The sequence below is a fragment of the Rhinopithecus bieti genome, unplaced genomic scaffold (assembly GCF_001698545.2).
Source record: "Rhinopithecus bieti isolate Rb0 unplaced genomic scaffold, ASM169854v2 scaffold_15283, whole genome shotgun sequence".
NCBI classification, from domain to species: Eukaryota; Metazoa; Chordata; class Mammalia; order Primates; family Cercopithecidae; genus Rhinopithecus; species Rhinopithecus bieti.
Window position 1 is genome coordinate 347252 of NW_016808172.1, and position 23702 is coordinate 370953.

Consider the following 23702-nt stretch of genomic DNA (forward strand, 5'->3'; position numbering starts at 1 on the left):
GGGGGGGGGGTGTCTCACCGTGTTAGTCAGGATGGTCTCGATCTCCTGACCTCATGATCCACCCACCTCGGCCTCCCAAAGTGCTGGGATTACAGGCGTGAGCCACCACGCCCGGCCCTATTTTTATTTTTTTTTGAGACAGGATCTTGCTCTGTGGCCCAGGCTGGAGTGCAGTAGCGCGATCTTGGCTCACTGCAACCTCCGCCTTCCAGGCTCAAGCGATTCTCCTGCCTCAGTCTCCCAAGTAGCTGGCACTACAGGCGTGCACTACCACGCCCAACTAATTCTTGTATTTTTAGTAGAGACAGGGTTTCACCATGTTGGCCAGAATGGTCTCAATCTCTTGACCTCGTGATCTGCCTGCCTCAGTCTCGCAAAGTGCTGGGATCACAGGCGTGAGCCACTGCGCCCGGCCTGTTTTTTAAAATTTTAATACAGATGGGATCTCACTATGTTGCCCAGGCTGATCTCAAACTCCAGGTCTCAAGCCGTCCTCCCACCCTGGCTCCCAAAGTGCTGAGATTATAGGCGTGAGCCACCGCGGCCTCACTGCATGATTTTTGCAAGAATTCTGCAAATATAAAACTGTTCTAAAATTACAAGTTAACAATGGCCCAAATATCAGAGTGTTTTTTCTGGATCAGGGTGCAGTTCCCCAAGAGGGCCACACAGTGACATTACAGAAAATCCCCATTCCCAGGCAGCAGGTAGGGGTTTAGCGTTCTCAGGGGCCCAGGTGTGGTGGCGCACAACTATAATCCCAGAACTTTGGGAGGATGAGGTCGGAGGACAGCTTGAGTTCGAGAACAGCCTGGGAAACATAGCCAGACCCCGTCTCTATAAAAAAATTAAAAATTAGTGGGGCTGGGGAGAAGGGGGCGCTGGGTGAGGTGGCTCAGGCCTGTAATCCCTGAACTTTGGGAGGCTGAGGCAGGCGGATCACCTGAGAACAGGAGTTCAACACCAGTCTGGCCAACATGGTGAAACCCGATCTCTACTAAAAATACAAAAAAAATTAGCTGGGCATGGTGACACATGCCTGTAGTCCCAGCTACTTGGGAGGCTGAGGCAGGAGAATCACTTGAACCTGGGAAGTGGAGGTTGCAGTGAGCTGAGATCGCGCCACTGCGCTCCAGCCTGGGGGACAGAGCAAAATAGCCAGGTGGGGTGATGCACACTTGTAGGCCCAGTTACTCGGGAGGCCAAAGTGGGAGAATCACTTGAGTCCGGAAGGTCGAGGCTATAGTGAGCTGGGATCGCACCACTCCAGGAGAATGGTGTGAACCCGGGAGGCGGAGCTTGCAGTGAGCTGAGATCCGGCCACTGCACTCCAGCCTGGGCGACAGAGCGAGACTCCGTCTCAAAAAAAAAAAAATAAATAAATAAATAAAAAGAGGTTGAACTCAGAATGTGACCTTATTTGAAAACAGGGTCTTTCCAGAGGTAATCAGGTTAAAAGGAGGTGATTAGCGTGGGCCTAACTCAATGACGGGCGTCATAGAGAGGGATATTTGGGCACAGACACGTGAGGGAAGGACAATGTCAAGACAAGACATAACACACACGGAAAATGGCCACTTGGAGACGAGACTGCAGCAATGTGGCCACAAGCCATGGACACACGAAGTCCCCAGAAACTGGGAGAGGCAGGAAGGCTCCTCCCCTCGAGACTCTGGAGGGAGCACTGCCCTGCAGACACCTTCACCTCTGACTTCTACCTCCAGCATTGTGAGAGGGTAGATTTCCCTTTTGTTTTTGTTTGACATAGGGTCTTCCTCCGTACCTAGGCTGAAGTGCAGTGGCACGGTCTCAGCTCACTGCAGCCTCAGCCTCCCAGACTCAAGTGATCCTCCCACCTCAGCTTCCCAAGTAGCTGGCACTACAGGCACACACGACGCCCTAATTTTTTTGTGTGTGTGTGACAGTTTTGCTCTTGTTGCCCAGGCTGGAGTGCAATGGTGTGATCTCAGCTCACTGCAGCCTCCACCACCTGGGTTCAAGCGATTCTCCTGCCTCAGCCTCCTGAGTAGCTGGCATTACAGGCTCATGCTACCACGCCTGGTTAATTTTGCATTTTTAGTAGAGACGGGGTTTCTCCATGTTGGTCAGTGTGGTCTTGAACTCCTGACCTCGTGATCCACCCGCCTCGGTGTCCCCAAAGTGCTGGGATTACAGGTGTGAGCCACCGCTCCCAGCCAACCCTGCTAAAGTTTTGTAGAGACAGGGTCTTGCTATGTTGCCCTGGCTGGTTTCAAACTCTTGGGCTCAAGCGATCCTCCTGCCTTGGCCTCCCAAGGTGCTGGGATCACAGGCGTGAGCGACTCGCTGGCCTTCTGTCATTTCAAGCCCCTTGTGTGATACCCTCCATTACAGGGGCCCCAAGGCAGTCATATGAGCCACTCACCCAAGGTCACACGGCAGGCGTGTAGCAGAAACGGGATTTTTTTTTTTTTTTTTTTTTGAGACGGAGTCTCGCTCTGTCACCCAGGCTAGAGTGCAGTGGCCGGATCTCAGCTCACTGCAAGCTCCGCCTCCCGAGTTCACGCCATTCTCCTGCCTCAGCCTCCTGAGTAGCTGGGACTACAGGGGCCCGCCACCTCGCCCGGCTAGTTTTTTGTATTTTTTAGTAGAGACGGGGTTTCACCGTGTTCGCCAGGATGGTCTCGATCTCCTGACCTCGTGATCCGCCCGTCTCGGCCTCCCAAAGTGCTGGGATTACAGGCTTGAGCCACCGCGCCCGGCCCAGCAGAAACGGGATTTGAACCCAGGCATCCGAGGGCGGAGGAGCCAGGGAGGCACCTGCAGCCCTTGGTGGCCAGGACCTACTGAGCGCCCAGCCCTGCCCTGAAGAAAAACTCACACACCCCGAGGCCAGAGCACCAGAAATTTATTAAATTTCCCACTTTCCCCCAAAACACAATTACCCACACGCAGCGAGGGGGTAGGAGGCCTCCCCATCCTGGCTCCTGCAGCCTGGGCCAGGAGGACCAGCATGGGGACACAGGAGCTATCAGGCAGGTGCCAGGCTGTGGGACAGGGGGACAGGGGATGGGGGGACTGACAAAGTAGTGCAAGGGCAGAGGCTTCTGGCTGGAAGTCCTGGACCCCCAATATGAAGGAGGGGAAGAAAGGAGGGGGCTCGTATAAAGCAGGCAACCTTGAGCCCTGACACAGGTGGTGTGGGGGAGGGCACGCAGAATGACGAGGATAAAACCAGCTCTGAGGACTGCAGCTTCTGTCCTGGGTCTCAGGGGATACGTGCGCGCACACACACACACAACACAAGATGCTACTGGCATGAGGGGCAGGGTCCCAGAGACCCCACCCTCATTCAAGCTAAAAACTGGGAGGGCTGAGCAGGGGCTTGGACCAAGACCCACGCTTTACCAGTGGGGCGAGCTTTTTTGGTTTTTCTCTCCAAAAGGGAAATTTAAAATCTACAACAAATCACACCAAATTCATTAAAAGTGATAAAACCCAGGCTCCCCTCCTCACTTGAGCTTCAGACTGGGCCAGAAAAGCTAAACGATGAAGAAACAGGAACATGCCCAGATCAGGTCTCTCCACCCAAATACAAGTCCCGGAACGGGAAGCTTGGAGCTGGGATGGCATGGGCAGCCCCAGCCGCCAGCGTCTGTTGACTGCCAAGAGCTGCATGAGGAGGGGGCAGAGTGAGAGAGACCACCCCAAGCAGAAAAGGTTTCCAAGGACCCATTCTAAAAATATGAAAGATATTTTAGCCGAAGGTATCGGAGGGCTTGGTGGCTGGGCGAGGCGGCAGCGCGGTCTCCACGGGGCCACCATCAGCTGTGCTGCTCCAGGTAGGCCGACAGGAGCAGCCCTGGAGGCAGGAAATCCAGGTGCCGATTACTGACCTTCATCTGCCGCTTCCCCTCCAGGTCGGCACCTGCAGAAGAAACCAACGGGGACAAGAATGGGAGGAATTCGGGAGCCGAGGCAGGTAGAGGTGCCTCGGACCCGGACCGCCCTCATTTCTTCCCTGGGAGGTCACCGCCAGCTGGTGTGTGCTGGTCACTGCGGCCTGGCTGGCCCTAAGCCCCTGACGTCCTGGAACCTGGCTCACAAGAACGCCTAAGGCTCCCTACAGGGTCCCATCTCACTCTCCACTGTCACTCATTCCACTGTGCGGATGAGGACCCTGAAAAACACCGGGCCACTCACACACTGGCCTGGCGGAGTGTGCGGCCTCCCCCCAGGCTCCCTGCCCTGCAGAGGTGGCTTTGAGGCACCCAGGCCCTGAGTGGTCCAGCTCCCACCAGCCTCCCCTTCCCCATCTCCCCCTCACTGCAAAAAATGAATGACCTGGCCAGGCGCAGTGGCTCACGCCTGTAATCCCAGCACTGTGGGAGGCCAAGGTAGGCGGATCATCTGAGGTCAAGAGTTCGAGACCAGCCTGACCAACATGGGGAAACCCCGTCTCTAGGGCCGGGCGCGGTGGCTCAAGCCTGTAATCCCAGCACTTTGGGAGGCCAAGGAGGGCGGATCACGAGGTCAGGAGAGAGACCATCCTGGCTAACACGATGAAACCCCGTCTCTACTAAAAATATAAAACACTAGCCGGGCGTGGTGGCGGCGCCTGTAGTCCCAGCTACTTGGGAGGCTGAGGCAGGAGAATGACGTGAACCCGACAGGCGGAACTTGCAGTGAGTGGAGATTGTGCCACTGCACTCCAGCCTGGGCAACAGAGCAAGACTCCATTAAAAAAAAAAAAAAAAAGAAAGAAACTCTATCTTTACTAAAAATACAAAATTGGCCGGGCGCAAGTGGCTCAAGCCTGTTAATCCCAGCACTTTGGGGAGGCCAAGTGCGCGCGATCACGAGGTCAGGAGATCAAGACCATCCTGGCTAACACGGGTGAAACCGTCTCTTACTAAAAAATACAAAAAAACTAGCGGGCGAGGTGGGCGGGCCCGCCTGTAGTCCCAGGCTACTCGGGAGATGAGGCAGGAGACATGGCGGTGGAACCCAGGAGGCCGGAGGTGCAGTGAGCCTGAGATCCAGCACTGCCACTCCAGCCTGGGCTGACAGCAGCGAGGGCTCCGTCTCAAAAAAAAAAAAAAAAAAAAAAATAGCCGGATGTTGGCTGGTGCCGCACCTGTGATCCAGCTACTCAGGAGGCCTGAGGCAGGAGAAACTGCTTGAACCCAGAGGTGGGAGATTGCAGTGGGCAAAGATTATGCCACTGCCACTCCAGCCTTGCCGGCAACAGCAGTGGAGACTCTGTCTCAAAAAAAAACAAAATAACCCACCAACACCAAACACAACATAAAACAAGGCCATGTCCCATTGCTGAGCCTCTTGTGGCCTCCGCCGAGTCCCCTTTGCTGGGACCCATCCTCTACTCCATCGTTGCCTGGGACCCCTCCTCTTCTGCCGTCACACAGAAGGGTGACCACACTCCACACCCACCAAGCCTCCCAAGGCACCCCCCCAGCCAAGGGGCCGCATGTTCTGAACAGAGGCAGGCATGGGGCTGCCATCTCCCACAGGGGAGGGAACCAGGGGGGGAGCCATCGTCAGTTGCCATGCGCAAACCATCACCTCAGCAACTCCAGGCGCGGGTGGCAGAGATAGGTGTGAGAGGGCTCAGGGACCAGGATGGGGTGCCTTAGGGGCAGCAGGCGCCTGCCACAGACCCTCACTAGGGGCGTGAGTTCTGCAGACTGCCGGCCTCATTGCCGAAAAGTGGAAACCCAGGGCCAGTAGGGCGATCTCGCCTGACGGTCCCCATGTCGTGTATGCGGCTTTTTAGGGCCCCAGGGTAAATGAGAACCTTCCAGCACTGTGGCCCTTCCATCTTTATTCTGGCTCTGCAAGCGTCCCTCAAAGCCAGGCTTCATCACCGCCCACCCACAAGGGCCCCGAAGCATGTAGATGGAAGCGGTGTCGCTTCCAGCAGGCCTGGCCGTTTGTCTGGTTGGTCCCCTGCGTGGGGGCCAGATACGCAGGCGAGCCTTCTGGTGAATTCAAGGCAGCGCGTTCCCACTGCCCACCCTTTGAGTTTGTAGTGTCCCCACTCCAGCTTCCCCACCTCCCACCAAGCACTGCTGAGCGAACCAGCACCCTGGGACCCTGGGGGCCACCCTTCCCAGGTTGGGCTGCTGCCGCCAACTTGAGGTCTTGGGGGCCACTGGCCGCTTACTGGCCCGAGATGAGGGGTCCATGTACGGCAGACGGCGCTCAGCCAGGAAGCCTCTCAAATTCTGTTGGGGAAACCGGCAGGGTGAGCCACCGTCGCAGGGGGCGGCAGCATGGGGTGTCCGGCCCCCCCACCTGGCCGCAGCCTGGGAGGGTCTCGCCCCACCTGGCCACCCCCCCTACCTGTTGTCCAGCATGGCTGTGTACAGCGGCCCTGGGCGGAACACGGGGAAGACCGAAGCAGCCGGCTCCTTCCCCAGCGTCTCCAGCGTTTCCTGGGGGGAGGGCGGCCCAGTGGTTTAGGGCACTGCCGGCGGCCTTCGGGTGGGGGCCAGCCGGATCCAGGCCCCCCAGGAGCCCCACAGCGCTGGGCTCGAACATGACCCCTGATCCACCACGTCGGAGGCGCCTTAACTGTCTCTGAGGCCACCATGCCACCTCCTGCCTGCTGCCTTCCGGCGGAGGGAACTCCTACAACACCCCACAGTGCCGCCTTCGTTGCCCGCCTCCTACCTAGCGCCCTGCGTCCGGCCTGCCTGTATTCCTGCCCTGTTTCCCCTGACACGACCTGCCACCGGGGTGAGAACCTGGGGAACCTGTGCCTGCGGAAACGGGCCTTCAAAAAAGACCAGGCGGGTAAGAAAGGCGGAGCCTGCCGCACTCTGGCACTCACCAATGGGGTGCCGGGGCTTGCGCTTCGAGGACGCCGCTCGCAGACGTCGGCTGATGCGCTGGAAAGCCACTCCGGGGGGGTGCGGTTAGGCCGGGTCCTCTTGCCAGGAGTGGGCGGAACGGGGGCAGTTTGGGCGAGCTCGTCCTGCGCCCTGCCCACCTGCCAGACCACGGCGCACCCGAGGAAGACCACGCCATCTGTGCCCCTTGGCCGGTCTCTTGTCACCAAACCACACCTTCACCGATACTGTGGGGCCCCACCCAGCGGCCAGGCGAGGCCCCTACCCACACGAGCGGCCCTGACCCCAACCCATCCAGCTGGCCCTACCCCTCACCTGTATTGGTTTGCCCCCCAGCGATACATTGAGGCCCACCACTCCAGGCCCCACACCAAGCCAGGGCCCGCCCCCATCCTCATCCACTCCGAGGCCCCACCCCCTACCCACTGGCCATCCAGATCCTGGCCCCCCGCATCCCTGGCCACACCCACCCCATTCTTTACCCATTCCACATCCTACTCCCCATTCCTGGCCCACGCACCCCACTGCCCTGTCCATATCCATACTCTGGCCCACCCCACACTAGCGTTCCAAACCCACCCCAGGCCCCGCCTACACCCCATCCATATCCCTGCCCCATGTCCGGGCCCCACCTCCCAGGCCCACCCCAGGCCCCACCCCATCCATGCCCTGGCCCACCCACACACTTTAGGGGTCCAACCCACCCCAGGGCCCCGCCGACACCCCATCCATTATCCTGGCCACCCAGCCCCCACCCACCCCAGGCCCGCCCCCATCCATGTTCTGCGCCCCACCCACACACTAGGGGTCCAACACCCACCCCAGCCCCGCCTTACACCCAGTCCATATCCTGCCCCCATCCAGCCCCACCCACCCCCAGCGGCCCGCCCACATCCATGTCCTGGCCCCACCCACAACCGCCCCAGCCTGTCCCGCACCTCTCCTGCGGTCCTCCCCACGGCCAGGGCCTCTCCTCCGCGTCTTGCTCCTGCCCTCATCCTCCAGGTAGCGAAGAACCCGCTCCTGCTCCTCCCCGGAGCGGTTCATGAAATCGTTCCAGACCTGGAAGAGAGGCAGGGAGGCAGGCTTGCCATGAGACACCAAGCTGGGCTGACGGCTGACATCCCGGGCAAATGGGCACGGAAGGCCGCCAAGCACGTGGACGTGCTCCTGCGGTCACCTTTGTCCACTGAGGGGCTTGTGTTGGGCCCTGAGCTGAGCGCAAGGAAGCGGGGAGCCGGAATGGGCCCAGCTGTCTCGGGCTGGCGGGGATTGAGGTGAAACGTTCCCGCAATGGATGGAGGGTTCCCAAACGTGTTGGGCAGATGAATCCAGGAGCTCGAAGGTTCCAGGGGTGGGGTGAGGATTCTGGCCTGATCTGGGGACCCCAAAGGAGACAGAGGGGCGGGCCTTCATTAGGAGACCAGAAGTGGGCGGGTGCTCCTGGAGGGGGAACAGGCACAGGCGATGGCCTGGCTGTAGGAGAACCAATGAGGAGCTGCCGGGGGTCCCCGCGTGGAGGGAGCGAGGGGGTCGGGGGCCGCACCTCCACGTAGGTGGCATTGCTGCAGGCCTCGGCAAAGATGCCTGGTGATGCAGGGGGCGCCAAGTCCCCATCGTCCAGGCCAGGTGGGCCCCCGTCTGTCTCCAGCAGGGTCAGGAGGTACTGGGCTGGGTGGAAACGAATGCTCTCTGGGCCACGGTGGCATTCGGGACCTCCGGCACCATGGGGACCCAATAACTAGCCTTCCTCTCTTTCTGTCATCTCAGCCTCCCCACCTCCATGCTCCAACTGTCTTCCCCAGAAGCCACAGAAACCAGCTAGAGTCCAGGTTCTGGCTTGTCAAACTCCTACATATCCTTTAAAGCCCCAGCTCCAATGCCCGGGGCGCCCTCCCACCCAGCCCTGATCCAAGAGTCCAGGGGGCACCTGTGTCTGGCTCTATTTATATATGATCCCCTGGCCTACAGCTGACACCTCTTTGGGTCCCCAGCCCTGCCCAGGCCCAGCTCATGGGAGGGGTATCAGATAACACCAACATGCACGCCATTCTACAAGGCCCAGGAGCCCCCAAGAGGCGCCTCCCGACCGCTGCACGCCATTCTACAAGGCCCAGGAGCCCCCAAGAGGCACCTCCCGACCGCTGCTCACTGTTCTCCAGGCGCTGGAGGCTCTTCCGGCCCTTGGCCTTGGGCACGAGGTCTGAGTTCCGCACTGCCTGGTTGATGAAGTGCTGTTTCCGCCTGGAAGCCGAGAGTCTCTTCACCTGGGAGCTGGCTAGGGCGGGCAGGCAGCCGGGAAGGGGCCTGTGGGCCGGGGCAGGGGTGGTCCTCAGGGCCAAGGCCAGCCAGGATCTCCGAGAAGAGCCCTACCACAGCCATAGCCCGCTTGGTTTCTCCCAGCGATGGAGAGCTCACCCCTACGGTGTGTGGAGTCCTGAGCCCTTAAAATCCTATTTTGTTTCATCCTCACGTCACCCAGGAGGCAGACACAATTGTGGTGACGGGCCAGGTGGGGTGGCTCATGCCTGTGATCCCAGCACTGTGGGAGGTTGAGGCCGGCGGACCGCTTGAGCTCAGGAATTCAAGACCAGCCTGAGCAACATAGCAAGACTGTGAACAAAAATAAGACTATTTGTTTTCTGTCTCTACAAAATAATAATAATAATAATTTAAAAATTAACCAGTGTGCTGGTACATGCCTGTAGTCCCAGCTACTCGGACCTGAGGCAGGAGGATCACTTAAGTCCAGGAGGTCGAGGTTGGCGTGATGGCACCACTGCACTCCAGCCTGGGCAACAGAGCAAGACTGCCCCCCCCCAAAAAAAAAAAAAATTAGGTCAGGTACATTGGCTCATGCCTGTAATCCCAGCACTTTGGGAGGCCAAGGTGGGTGGATCACTTGAGGTCAGAAGTTCAAGACCAGCCTGGCCAACATGGTGAAACCCTGTCTCTACCAAAAAAATACAAAAATTAACCAGGGGTGGTGGTGTGCATCTGTAATCTCAGCTTACTCAGTAGGCTGAGGTGAGAGAATTGCTTGAACCCAGGAGGCAGAGGTTGCAGTGAGCTGAGATCATGCCACTGCACTCCAGCCTGGGCGATAGAGTAAGACCCTGTCTCCAAAAAGAAAAAAACAAAACAAAAAAACCTGTGATGACAGATTAGTAAACTGAGGCTCAGAAAAGTGAAGACACTTGCCCAAAGTCACACAGCAGGTAAATGACCAAGAAAAGCTGCCGTCCACCCCCCACCCCAGTGTTGGAGGTGTTGGGTCTGAGACAGCAAGGCCCACAGCCTTTGGGATGTGAACTGCCTCCTTCAGAAACAGAGTCAAGACACTTGATTTTATCCACATCCCCCACCCCCTGCAGCAGAGGAGCCAGAAAACAGCCCCAGAAGCTCCAGGTGATGCCTGGGCGCCCCCACCTCTCCCTTAATGTGCCCTGTCCCCGGGGCCAGGATGAGAGTGGGGCTGGAGCGGCCCCCCCAGAGCTAATAGGCCTGGCCAGAGCAAATGGCATTAATTGTGGAGATGGATTAGCTGTCACAGCTGGGCCTCCCACGGAGGATCCAAGGGCCCAGCCACTCAGTGTGGGGGGATTAGGCAGCCACCCGGGAAGCGGGCGGTGGTTAGCGGGGCGGGGGTGAGGCAGGCGAGCACAGCAGCCACCCGGCACCTGGGAACTGGGCTGGGGGAAGGGCCTTTGGATGGGGACTTTTCTGGCAAGGAAAAACCACACAGGCCGGGCGCGGGGACTCATGTAATCCCAGCACTTTGGGAGCCCAAGGTGGGTGGATCCCTTGAGCCTGGGCAGTTTGAGGCTGCAGTGAGCTGTGACTGCAATACCGCACTCCAGCCTGGACAACAGAGCAAGACCGTTTCCCAAAACAAACAGGCCGGGCGCAGTGGCTCAAGCCTGTAATTCCAGCACTTTGGGAGGCCGAGGCGGGCGGATCACGAGGTAAGGAGATCGAGACCATCCTGCGAACACGGTGAAACCCCTGTCTCTACTAAAAAATACAAAAACTTAGCCCGGGCGAGGTGGTGGGCGCCTGTAGTCCCGCTACTCGGGAGGCTGAGGCAGGAGAATGGCATGAACCCGAGAGGCGGAGCTTGCAGTGAGCTGAGATCCGGCCACTGCCTCCAGGCCCCGCCACAGAGCGAGACTCTGTCTCAAAAAAAAAAAAAAAAAAAAAAAAAAAAGTAAGCAAGCTGAGGAGACCCAGGGCTGACTGAAGTGGGAAGGGGACAGGCAGGTAAACAGCACAGTCTCCACAGACTGTGGCAAAAATCTATGAAAACTCATCCGAACAAAATCTCACATATGCACAAGTACCCACCAGTAGGGACCTGCAGGCAGAGGCACGGGTCACCCTTCAACCCTGGACCAGGTGATTAGAACTCACTAGCCCAGGCAAGCCTGGAAACTCAGAAACTGCCTCCTCGCCAGGCTATGGTGTTAGTGCAGGTCCTGGAATCTCAGCCCTGAGTGTGAACCCTGGCTACAAAGCTTCGCCGTGACACCTTTTTTTGAGATGGAGTCTCGCTCTGTCGCCCAGGCTGGAGTGCAGTGGTGTGATCTCGGCTCACTGCAAGCTCCGCCTCCCAGGTTCACGCCGCTCTCCTGCCTCAGCCTCCCGGGTAGCTGGGACTACAGGCACCTGCCACCACACCCGGCTAATTTTTGTATTTTTAGTAGAGACAGTGTTTCACCGTGTTAGCCAGGCTGGTCTCGAACTCCTGACCTCAGGTGATCCACCCGCCTCAGCCTCCCAAAGTGCTGGGATTACAGGCGTGAGCCACCATGACTGGTCCACCCTGCAACCTTTAACCTCAGCCCCCTCTCAAAAAGTGGGAACAAACTGTTCTGGGAGAGGTACTCAGAGCCAAAAGGGCCTGGGATGAATTCCCCTCATCTCAGCCACCACTTGCTTGTTTTCCTCATATGACAGGGAACTCACCCCTCAGCCATGCCACACTGCTGTTGATCATCACAGTGTCCCTGGACTGAGTATTTTCCCCACGTTGGGCTCATTTCCTGTCACCTGCACTGTCCCACGGAAGGCAAGTGCTATTACTTTGATGCTCATTATACAGATTTGGGGTTTTTTTGTTTTGAGACGGAGTCTCGCTCTGTCGCCCAGGCTGGAGTGCAGTGGTGCAACCTCGGCTCACTGCAACCTCCACCTCCCTGGTTCAACCGAGTCTCCTGCCTCAGCCTCCTGAGTAGCTGAGATTATAGCTGCCCACCACCACGCCCGGTTAATTTTTTATTTTTGGTAGAGACGGGCTTTCACCATGTTGGCCAGGCTGGTCTCGAACTCCTGACCTGGTGATCCGTCTGTCTCAGCCTCCCAAAGTGCTGGGATTACAGGCCTGAGCCACCGTGCCCGGCCCCCATTCTAGAGATTTGTCAACCAAGGCACAAAGTCACTGCCCAAGCTCCCATTGCTGCAAAGAGGACAGCTGGAGAAGGAGGTGGTGGACTATGTCCTCAGCACAGAGCACAGCAGCCAACAGGCACTTGATGGGAACACAGGGCCATGTGGAGCCAGTGTCTCTGAAGCTGGATCAGCCTGAAGCTGCCTCCCTGAGGCCAGAGCACTCCGTCCCATGCCCCCGATTCACCAACAGCCCCCGCTTCACGAGGCCCTGGGGCCTACATCTCCACCCCAGCAGCTGGACAGGGCCGATAACAGATAACAGAAGTCACATCCGAGGGGAGTCCTCGGGGAAGTCAGAGGGGGCGGGGCTTGGTGACATAGCTCAAGCCCTCCCAGCAAGGGGCCTGGTATCACCCCATGTTACAGATGAAGGATCTGAGGCTTGAAGAGGCAGGGCTGTCCCCCGTCACCATCCAGACAATGCAAGGAGCCGGATGTGCACCTGGGTCTGACTCAGAACCCCAGAGCTACCCTGCTTCCCTCACCGCCCCTCATACCAAAGCCCCACAGACCTCTCCTCCAGGCCCCCAAAGACCTGCCTTGTACTTCCCCTGCTCCAGCACAGCCCATGGCTGCCCAGCATCCCAGGGCCAGGCCTGGCTGCCCCTAGGCCTAGTGTTGCACCACAAGGGCCTGCTCCTGTTTCAGTTGGTATCTGAGGGCTCACCACCCTCCCCTGGGCTTCTAGTGCTGAGCTGAGCACTGGAAATCGAGTCCCACCATCGGATGGAGCTGGCTGACTTCAACCAGTTTCCAGCAGGAAATTAAGAAACATCTTCAAGCTTGTCATCCCAGCACTTTGGGAGGCCGAGGCGGGTGGATTATGTGGTCAAGAGATGAAGACCATCCTGGCCAACATGGTGAAACCCTGTCTCTTCTAAAAATACAAAAATTGCCGGGCGCGGTGGCTCATGCCTGTAATCCCAGCACTTTGGAAGGCCAAGGCGGGTGGATCACAAGGTCAGGAGATCGAGACCATCCTGGCTAACACGGTGAAACCCCATCTCTATGAAAAATACAAAAAATTAGCCGGGCACGGTGGCAGGTGCCTGTAGTCCCAGCTACTCAGGAGGCTGAGGCAGGAGAATGGCATGAACTCGGGGGGTGGAGCTTGCAGTGAGCCGAGATGGTGCCACTGCCCTCCAGCCTGGGTGACAGAGCGAGACTCCAATTCAAAAAAAAAAAAAAATTAGCGAGGAGTGGTGGTGTGTGCCTATAGTCCCCACTACTTGGGAGGCTGAGGCAGGAGAATCACTTGAACCTAGGAGGTGGAGGTTGCAGCAAGTCGAGATCGCACCACTGCACTCCAGCCTGGGCAATAGAGCAAAACTCTGTCTCAAAAAAACAAAAACAAGAAAACATCTGGCCTCTGGGGTAGACAGTGGGGACTGGGAGTCACCCACACTCCCCTCCAGGAATGGAAGGAACAGGCAGACCACATCAAAATCCCCATGCCTGGCCAGGTGCCGTGGTTCACACTTCTAATCCCAGCACTTCAGGAGGCTGAGATGGGTGGATCACTTGAGGCCAAGAGTTCGAGACCAGCCTGGCCAACATGGTGAAACGCCTGTCTCTACTAAAAATACAAAAAAAAAAAAAAAAAAAAAAAAATTATCCGGGTGTGGTGGTGGATGCCTGTGGTCCCAGCTACTCGGGAGACTGAGGCAGGAGAATCACTTGAACCCAGGAGGTGACGTATGCAGTGAGCCGAGATCGTACCACTGCACTCCAGCCTGGGTGACAGAATGAGAATGTCTCAAAAATAAAAATCACATGCCCAGCCACTGGCCCCTCGGCACAATGCCCCAAACTCAGGGAGCCCCGGTCTCTGCCTGATGCACCTGCTTATTCCGTCCTCGGTTCTGTGCTCACCACCCCCAGAAACGGCCCCGCCCCCTACCTTGCCCAATCAGCCTTACCAGGAAGCTCTGGAAACCAACAGGCCCCAGCCTGTTTACTTCTTTGCTCCTTAATCACTGGTTCACTAGGCCCACAGAACAAGACGGGGTTCCCCCTCCACCCCCGTCCCTGCCCGTGCCCAGCCTGCAGCGGCGCTCGCTACCTGTTTGTTGAATGAATAGCTAGACTTCTGTTGACACACTTCCCAAGGGCTGCTTCCTCTGTTTCCCACGCCACTTGACAAGACCACTTTACAGACGGGGAAACTGAGGACCCAGCGGGGGTATCTGAGGCTTCCTGGACCCTGAAGTCTCGAGGATGTGTGTGTACAGAGTGGGAGGCAGCCCGAGCCGAGGAGCTGCTGGGGTTTGGGGGAACAGGCCTCCTGGCCACTCCCAATTCTACTCCTTGCAGATTTTGAGAGGGCAACTTTTTTTTTTTTTTGCCCTCAGTCCCTTGGGCAAAAACACACTTTTCCCAGCACTGGCCCCTCCCCCGGGAACCCACAAGACAGAGCAAGAGAGGAACCCACTTGTCTACCAGGAAGTCAGGGCTCAGGGTGGAGGTGACTCAGCCTGGGGTGGGGCAGACTGGGGCGGTCCCCAGCAGTCTCCAACCCCCCACCAGGACACAGCTGGCAGGTAAACACCCAGCTACTGAGGGCTGACAGCGGAAACATCAGTGTGTTTACACAGTTACACAAGAGTCACTACACCTGGGCTTTAAGAGGACCCAGGGTGCCAGGCGTGGTGGCTCACGCCTATAATCCCAGCACTTTAGGAGGCCAAGGCAGGTGGATCACCTGAGGTCAGGAGTTTGAGACCAGCCTGGCCAACACAGTGAAATCTTGTCGCTGCTAAAATTAGCTGGGTGTGGTGGCACATGCCTGTAATCCCAGCTACTCAGGAGGGCGAGGCAGGAGAATCCCTTGAACCTGGGAGGCAAAGGTTGCAGTGAGTGGAGATCGTGCCACTGCGCTCCAGCCTGGGCGACAGAGCAAGACCCACCCCCCCAAAAAAAACAGAAGACACAGGAAGAGCCCATTTTGAGGGTAAACGCCCACTCCAGGTGGTTCAAGGCCCCCTTAGAAGAGACATTACGTGGGTGCTGTGGCTCACGCCTGTAATCCCAGCACTTTGTGAGGCCAATTGAGTCCAGGAGTTCTAGACCAGCCTGGGCAACATAGTGAGACCCTCGTCTCTGCAACAAATAAAAAAATTAGCCAGGCCGGGCACAGTGGCTCACGCCTGTAATCCTAGCACTTTGGGAGGCCAAGGCGGGTAGATCACCTGAGGTCGGGAGTTCAAGACCAGCCTGACCAACATGGAGAAATAGCTGGGTGTGGTGGCACATGCCTGTAATCCCAGCTACTAGGGAGGCTGAGGGAGGAGAATTGCTTGAACCCAGGAGGTGGAGGTTGCAGTGGGCCAAGATTGCACCACTGCACTCTAGCCTGGGCAACAAAAGCAAAACTCTGCATCAAAAAAAAAAAAAAGCCAGGCATGGTGGTGCACACCTGTGGTCCTAGCTACTCGGGAGGCTGGGGCAGGTGGATTGCCTGAGCTCGAAGGTGAAGGATGCAGTGAGCGGTGATCAAACCACTGCACTCCAGCCTGGGTGACAGAGTGAGATAATACTCTATCACCTATCACCAATAATACTAGGCCGGGTGCAGTGGCTCACGCCTGTAATCCCAGCACTTTGGGAGGCCAAAGCGGGCAGATCATGAGGTCAAGAGATCAAGACCATCCTGGCTAACACAGTGAAACCCCATCTCTACTAAAAATACAAAAACATTTGCCGGGTGTGGTGGTAGGCGGCTGTAGTCCCAGCTACTCGGGAGGCTGAGGCAGGAGAATGGCGTGAACCCGGGAGGCAGAGCTTGCAGTAAGCCGAAATTGCACCGCTGCACTCCAGTTCGGGCGACAGAGTGAGACTCTGGCTCAAAAAACAAACAAACAAACAAACAAATAAATAAATACAAATAATACTAAAGGCCGGGCGCCATGGCTCACGCCTGTAATCCGAGAACTTTGGGAGGCTGAGGCAGGCAGATCATGAGGTCAGGAGATCAAGACCATCCTGGCCAACATGATGAAACCCTGTCTCTACTAAAAATACAAAAATTAGCTGGGTGTGGTGGCGGGTGCCTGTAGTCCCAGCTACTCGGGAGGCTGAGGCACGAGAATCACTTAAACCCGGGAGGTGGAGGTTGCAGTGAGCTGAGACTGCCCCCACTGCACTCCAGCCTGGGCGACACAGGGAGCCTCCGTCTCAGAACATTACTACTACTAATATAACGAATAAAACATTAACGATAATTAGTAATGAGACCATGGACACTCCCGTTTGCTGGGCCTGCCCCAGTGCTAGCTCGGTAGCCCCCACCACTCGGAGAAGAGGCCCCACTTACTATCCCATTTTACAGAAGGGGAAACTGAGGCACGGGAGAGTTAACCTGTCCAGGTGGCGCCCTCCGCACACGGAGGAGGCAGGATCGGAACACGCGCTGCCTCCTCGCCCCCCACCAACGCGGACCCCAGGGGTGCACCCTGGGTCCCCTGGTCCCTGTGCGGGCTTGGGTGACACACGGGTGACCCCCGCACAGACAGCCCCGCTTCCAGGTTCCCCCGAAGGACGCGCGGGCTCCTGCTTGCCAGGTTTTAACCCACAAGGGTTGTGGGGATTTACCCAAAGGAAAACAAGGAGCCGGGTCTGCCCGGAAAGGCAGGGGGCGCAGACAAGCCCAGAGGGCAAGTGGGGCCGGCACCAGGCTGGAGCGCATGGGTGAACCTCGACCCGCGGACAGGGGCCCACGACCCTCTGGCGGGAGACTCCGTCGCTGGCACCTCGGGGCCCGGGGAATGGGGGCGCGGCCCGGGATGTGGGGGAGGGCGGACCGGGGAGTTAGGGAGCGGACGGGGAAGTCAGGGGACGGACCCAGGAGCGAGGGCATGGACCAGGGGAGTGAGGGGGGCAGACCCGGGGAGTGGGGGGATGGACCCAGGAGTCGGGGCACGGACCGGGGAGTGGGGGGATGGACCCTGGAGTGGGGTCAGGGACCGGGGAGTCATTGGGGGGCGGACTCGGGGAGTGGCGGGCGGACCCAGGGAGTGGGGCCGGTACCCAGGGAGCGGGGGGGGCGGACCCGGGGAGCTGGGGACACGGACCGGGAGTTGGGGGGAGGACCCTGGGGGGGTCAGGGAGCGAACTGTCGTAGTGGGGGGGAGTGGACCCGGGCTAGTGGGGGGCCGACCAGGGAGTGGGCGGCGCGGACCTGGGGAAGTGGGGGGGAGGCGGACCCGGAGAGTGGGGCACGGACCGGGGGTTTGGGGGGAAGGACCTGAGGGGGGTCAGGGGCGGACCGGGGAGTGGGGGGGTGGGGCGCGGACCAGGGGAGGTGGGGGGCGGACACGCGGTAATGCTGGCACGCGGACCCGGTCCCTCCCGCAGCGAGCCCCCGGCACGCCAGGAGGGTGTTCCCAACTGGGTACAATGAAGACCACGCCCCCAGCCCTGGGGGTCCACAGCGGGAAGCACCCGGAAGGGGACGAGGGGAAACGAGGGGAAGGAAGAGGAGGGAGGGGGAGGCGGGGAGAGGATCGCAGGGAAGGGATCCCCAGCCCCACGGCACCCGCCGCGCCCCGACGCCCCGCCGCTCAAAGCAGCCGCCGCCGCCCGCGGTGCTCAGCCGCCTCCCGGGCGGCACTCGGGGTTCTCCAGCGCGACCATAACTCGCACGCTCGTTGCGTACCCGGGCCGCCGCCGCCCGCAGGGCCTTCACCGGCCCGTGCAGGAAGTGACGGGCGCCCGGAGGCGGGCAGGGGCGGGGCCTGGGGCTGAGCCGGCGGGGGCGGGGCGCCACCCTCCCGGCTGCCGTGGAACGAAACCGGAAACCCAGGCGCGCGGCAAGGGGATCCAGCCCTTGGGGGCGCACAGGGAGACTGAGGCGGGAGGCGGGGCCCGGCCACGATCACTCCCCCACGCGCTACACAGCAAATCTAGCTCCGGGTGGGGATCGGACAGCCTAGGCGAGGAGTCCCGAAAACTCAACTACAACACCTGCGTTCGCGAACACTGGGCTGCCGTGACTGAGCCCAGGCAATCCAGCCCCCAGGGAGGCGAGAGACACGGACAAGGGCTAACTTGCGAGGCCTGGGTAGTGGCGAGAGGAGGGGACGTCCCTTTTTTGGTGGGACAGAAGGATAGCGGAAATCAACACATGTCCGAGCTTCTTCCACCTGCCCCGCCTTCTTCCACCCCATGCCTCTCCCCAGTCCTGGAGCCTCGGCTGGGCAACCCCTTCCCCCTGGCTTAGCCTCTGGTTTATCTCTTTCTCCTAAAATTAGGGCCCGGTGGCCGACTGAGGGCTCACGCCCTTGTAATCCCAGCACGTTGAGAGGCCAAAGCCAGTGGATCAACTTGAGGTCAGGAGTTTTGAGACCAGCCTGGCAACAATGGCAAAAATCCCATGTCTACTAAAATACAAAAATCAGCTTGGGCATGGTGGTGCGCACCCGAAGTCCCAGCTACACTCGGAGGACTGAGACACAAAGAATCGCTTGAACTTGGGAGGCAGAGGTTGGCAGGGAGCCGCTCCACTGCACTCCAGCCCAGGCAACAGAGTGGAGACATCTACTCTGTCTCAAAAATAAATAAATAAATAAAAAAGGCTGGCACGGTGGCTCACGGACCCTGTAATCCCAGCACTTTGGAAGAGCCAAGGCAAGATGATCACGAGGTCAGCAAGATCGAAGACCATCTGGCTAACACTGTGAAAACCTCTGTCTCTACTAAAAAAAAATATCAAAAAATTAGCCCAGATCGTGCCACTGCCCCAGCTTGGCAACAAGAGGGAATCCCTCCCCCCCCCCCCAAAAAAAAAGAGAGAGAAAAGAAAATAAATTGCACAAGATGAAAGACCGGATTGCTTTACAAATAAAGAGTAAGGAGAAAGAAAAGGAGGAGAAACTGTGGATGCGACCAAAAAGAGCACATACTGTGGAGATTCCTATAGATGAAAACATGTGCAAAAGAGGTGAAAGAGGACAATGAGGAGATGGTATCCAGAGCGACTGGCAGGGGAGCTGGGCGTCTCGAGAATGAGTGGTTTCCCCATCCATCAGGCCACAGGGTAAGGGTAGGTGCTCAAAGAACGGACCTGGAACATTTATTCCTGAGAGAGGGAGGCACCTCCAGACGAGTGCAGCCTGGGCCCTTCCTCCCATTCTGGGTTTCTGGGGCTTCCCTCCAGGGGCCTGTCCTGGCCTGTGTTCAATCTCTCTCCTCCCTCCTTCCCTTCTCCTTCTCCTTCTCTCCTCCTCTTCCTCCTCCCCTCCTCGTCCTCTTCCTCTTCCCTTCTTCCCTCTGTTGTGGTCTTCTTCCTCCTCCTCCTCCTCCTCCTCCTCCTCCTCCCTCCTCTCTCCTCTCCTCTTCTTTCTTCTTCTTCTTCCTCCTCCTCCTCCTCCTCCTCCTTTTTCTTTCTTCCTTCTTTTTTTGGAGAGAGTCTTGGCTCTGTCACCCAGGGTTGCAGTTACACAATCTCAGCTCACTGCAAACCTCCACCTCTGGGCTCCCAAGTGATTCTCCCTGCCTCAGTCTCCCCAAGTAGGTGGATTACAGGGCGCCTGCCACCAAAGCCCAGGTAATTTTTTTGTATTTTTGTATTTTTGTATTTTTTTTTTTTTTTTTTTTTTTTTGAGACAGAGTCTTACTCAGTCGCCCAGGCTGAAGTGCAGTGGCGCAATCTCGGCTCGCTGCAAGCTCTGCCTCCCGGGTTCAGCCCATTCTCCTGCCTCAGCCTCCCGAGTAGCTGGGACTACAGGCGCCCGCCACTACGCCCGGCTAGTTTTCTTTTTTGTATTTTAGTAGAGATGGGGTTTCACTGTGTTAGCCAGGATGGTCTCGATCTCCTGACCTCGTGATCCACCTATCTCGGCCTCCCAAAGTGCTGGGATTACAGGCGTGAGCCACTGCGCCCGGCCAATTTTTGTATTTTTAGTAGAGACCAGGTTTCACCATGTTGGCCAGGCTGATCTCCAACTCCTGACCTCAAGTGATCCACCTGCCTCGGCCTCCCAACGTGCTGGAATTACAAGCATGAGCCACTGTGCCCGGCCTATTCATTTCTTTTCTCCCTTTTTAGTCTTTTTTACGCAAATGGCAGCAACTTTTTCTTTGCTGTGTATTACTCCATGATGACCAAACATCTTGGAATTCTGTTGCAGGATGGACTTTGGGGGACCTCCTGGATGTCATCCGGGGGTATATTTCCAGCTGTGGGATAATGGGGTCGAGGTTGTGCTGACGGGGCTGGGTGGCTCATACTTGTCATCCCAGCACTTTGGGAGGCTGAGGCAGAAGGACTGCTTGAGCTCAGGAGTTCAAGGCAAGCCTGGGCAACCTGGTGAGATCCCATCTCTACAAAAAAATTTAAAAATAAATTAGCCGGGTCAGGCGCAGTGGTTCATGCCTGTAATCCCAGCACTTTGGGAGGCCAAAGTGGGTAGATCACCTGCGCTCAGGAGTTCGAGACCAGCCTGGCCAACATGGTGAAACCCCGTCTCTACTAAAAATACAAAAAATTAGCTGGGCATGGTGGCAGGTGTCTGTAATCCCAGCTACTTGGGAGGCTGAGGCAGGAGAATTGCTTGAACCCGGGAGGCAGAGGTTGCAATGAGCTGAGATTGTGGCATTGCACTCCAGCCGGGGCAAAAAGAGGGAAACTCTGTCTCAAATAATAATAATAATAATAATATATTAGCTGGACGTAGTGATGCATGAATCTCATCATCATGCATCATCTTGTCAGCAACTCCTAAGCGGTCCCATCTACTTAGGAGGCTGAGGCGGGGAGGATTGCTTCAACCCGGGAGGTGGAGTCTGCAGTGAGCTGTGATCACACCACTGCACTCCAACCTGGGTGACAGAGGGAGACCCTGTCTCAAGAATAATAATAGTCCGGGCTCGGTGACTCACATCTGTAATCCCAGCACTTTGGGAGGCCAAGGCGGATGAATCATTTGAGGTCAAGAGAGCGAGACCATCCTGGCCAACATGGTGAGACGGGGTCTCTACTAAAAGTACAAAAATTAGCTGGGCATGGTGATGCATGCCTGTAATCCCAGCTACTTGGGAGGTTGAGGCAGGAGAATCACTTGAGCTGGGAGGCAGAGGTTGCTTTGAGCCGAGAGTGTGCCACTGCACGCCAGCCTGGCAACAGAGGGACACCCTCTCTCATTGATAACAATAGGCCGGCTGCAGTGGCTCACACCTGTAATCCCAGCACTTTGGGAGGCCGAGGCGGCTGAATCACGAGGTCAGGAGATCGAGACTATCCTGGCTAACACGGTGAAACCCCGTCTCTACTAAAAATACAAAAAATTAGCCAGGCGTGGTGGTGGGCGCCTGTAGTCTCAGCTACTCCGGAGGCTGAGGCAGGAGAATGGCATGAACCTGGGAGGCAGAGGTTGCAGTGAGCCTAGATCGTGCCACTGCACTCCAGCCTGGGCGACAGAGCGAGACTGCGTCTCAAAATAATAATAATAATAATAAATAATAAGGCTGTGGCCTTTGTAAGCTGCCCTCCACCTGGTTCCCGCTGCTAGTGTCCCTGCGGGTATCAGTCACTCCTTGTCAGTCATGTGGGACACATTCAGTCCCAAACCGCCAAATCAGAGATGTCCCTCACCTACCCTGAACTTTCGGTGGCTCTCCAGGGTCCTGGAGAGACAACCCAAGCTATCCTCACTCAGGGTCTCCGGTGACGGCTGGCCTCCCCGCCAGCCTGGGCCCATACACCTGGAGCCCCAGCCCCTAGGAGGGTCAAAGCCCGTCCCATATTCACAGGCCTTATGGTTCGCGCCTCGGTTGGGCTCCTAGTCTGGGCTAACCATCAGCTGGTTAAGGTCGGTCCTTCCAGGTCCACAGCAGCCTCCACGCCGCCCACCCTCTGCCTGCTCCGCCCCCCTCAGCCCCCTCCCGCGCTCTCACTCCGACCTCGCACCGGGAGGAGGGAATAGGGGGGTTGCCACTGGGTGAACAGAGGGCGTGTGGGCAGGGGAGGGAGTGGCGAGAGGCTGCCGGAGAGGCGGGAAAGCAAGGACAAGCGGGGGCACGGGCTATAAATGCTCCACTGCAGCGGCGCCGGCAGAGGAGCCGCCGAGCCCAGCCCAGCTGCCCTCTGGACCCCGCGGGCTCCAGCCAAGCCCCTTCCTGAGTTCTGCAGGCGCAACCCGCGGGCGGCCGGGCGGAGGGGTCCCCGCGGCGGTGCCAGGGCGCAATCCAGGAGGGCGGCCGGGAGGAGGAGGGGCGCGCGGCCATGCACACGGTGGCTATGTCGGGGCCCAATGCCTCCTGGGGGGCGCCGGCCAACGCCTCGGACGGCCCGGTCCCTGCGCCGCGGGCAGTGGACGCCTGGCTCGTGCCGCTCTTCTTTGCGGCGCTGATGCTGCTGGGCCTGGTGGGGAACTCGCTGGTCATCTACGTCATCTGCCGCCACAAGCCGATGCGGACCGTGACCAACTTCTACATCGGTGAGTGCGGGCGCTGCGCCGCACCTGCTGCGGTCCGGGGGCCTCCGAGGGCCGAGCGGCCTGGGGCGTCCTCTCGCGGCGCATCGAGGCCCTCGCAGACCCGGCTCTGTCCCCGGCAGGGGTCCCCCCGACCCCAAATCTTTTCCCTGTGGTTCCTGCACCTGTGGCTAGAGGTCGCAAACTCCAGCGCGGGCAGACCCGGGCGGGACGGAGGGTGGGGAGTGTGGCACATGGAGACCTCGACCTGGCCACTTGCGGAGCTTGCCCGGGTGCAGCGCAGGCCAATGGCTCGGTGTCCCGCTGAACAAAGGACTGGGGGAGGGGCTGGCTTGGCCCGCGGGCCTTAGTTTGCGACCCCTGCTCCGGTGGCTCTCTGAGCCTGTTTATGCATTTGTGTCCTGGGGTCCCCTACCCCAAACAGCTGCGAGCCCAGTCGGTGGCTGCTGGGCCGGCACCATTGTCTCCAGTTTGCAGATGTGGAAACTGAGGCTCAGAGGGTCAGGGACCTGCTGCTCAGGCTCCCCCAGCCCGGACAGGGCCCAGCAGAACCGATTTCTGCCGGAATGGCCAGGAAACCCAAGCTGGAGGAGTAATGTTTGAGATGTAAGGGGGAATTACTAGAAGGCACCCCAACTTCTCTGCCTGAGGAGGCTGGGGGCGCTGCGGGGGGCCTCCCTGTGCCATCCTGCTGGTCATTCGGACCAAGGTGGGGGCCAGGGGGGAGGGCCAGGAGCGCTGGGCGGTTCCCGAGGCCAGTGGCGCCCACGCCCAGCGCCCACGGGTCCCCACCGCAGCCAACCTGGCGGCCACGGACGTGACCTTCCTCCTGTGCTGCGTCCCCTTCACGGCGCTGCTGTACCCGCTGCCTGCCTGGGTGCTCGGCGACTTCATGTGCAAGTTCGTCAACTACATCCAGCAGGTGCGGGGGGGTGGTGCGGAGCAGGTGCGGGGGGGGGGGAGCAGGTGCGCG

At 58.5% G+C, this 23702-nt stretch overlaps 2 protein-coding genes across 2 annotated transcripts in view; one reads left to right on the plus strand and one right to left on the minus strand.

Moving 5' to 3' along the window:
- Positions 1–2870: 2870 nt before the first annotated feature.
- On the minus strand, positions 2871–12003 carry R3HDM4 (R3H domain containing 4). Its single transcript, XM_017885628.1, has 8 exons — positions 11817–12003; positions 9004–9158; positions 8398–8522; positions 7767–7913; positions 6833–6931; positions 6343–6434; positions 5876–5946; positions 2871–3988 (listed from the first exon to the last, which is right to left on the minus strand). The coding sequence occupies exons 1-8, from the start codon at positions 11888–11890 to the stop codon at positions 3804–3806; spliced, it is 948 nt and encodes a 315-aa protein (XP_017741117.1). The 5' UTR covers positions 11891–12003; the 3' UTR covers positions 2871–3803.
- A 9683-nt stretch (positions 12004–21686) lies between these two features.
- KISS1R (KISS1 receptor) overlaps positions 21687–23702 on the plus strand; it is a 4242-nt gene continuing 2226 nt past the window's right edge. Inside the window, 2 exon segments of the mRNA XM_017885629.1 lie at positions 21687–22732; positions 23527–23651. Of these exon segments, the coding sequence (XP_017741118.1) occupies positions 22519–22732; positions 23527–23651 (339 nt within the window). The 5' untranslated portion in view covers positions 21687–22518.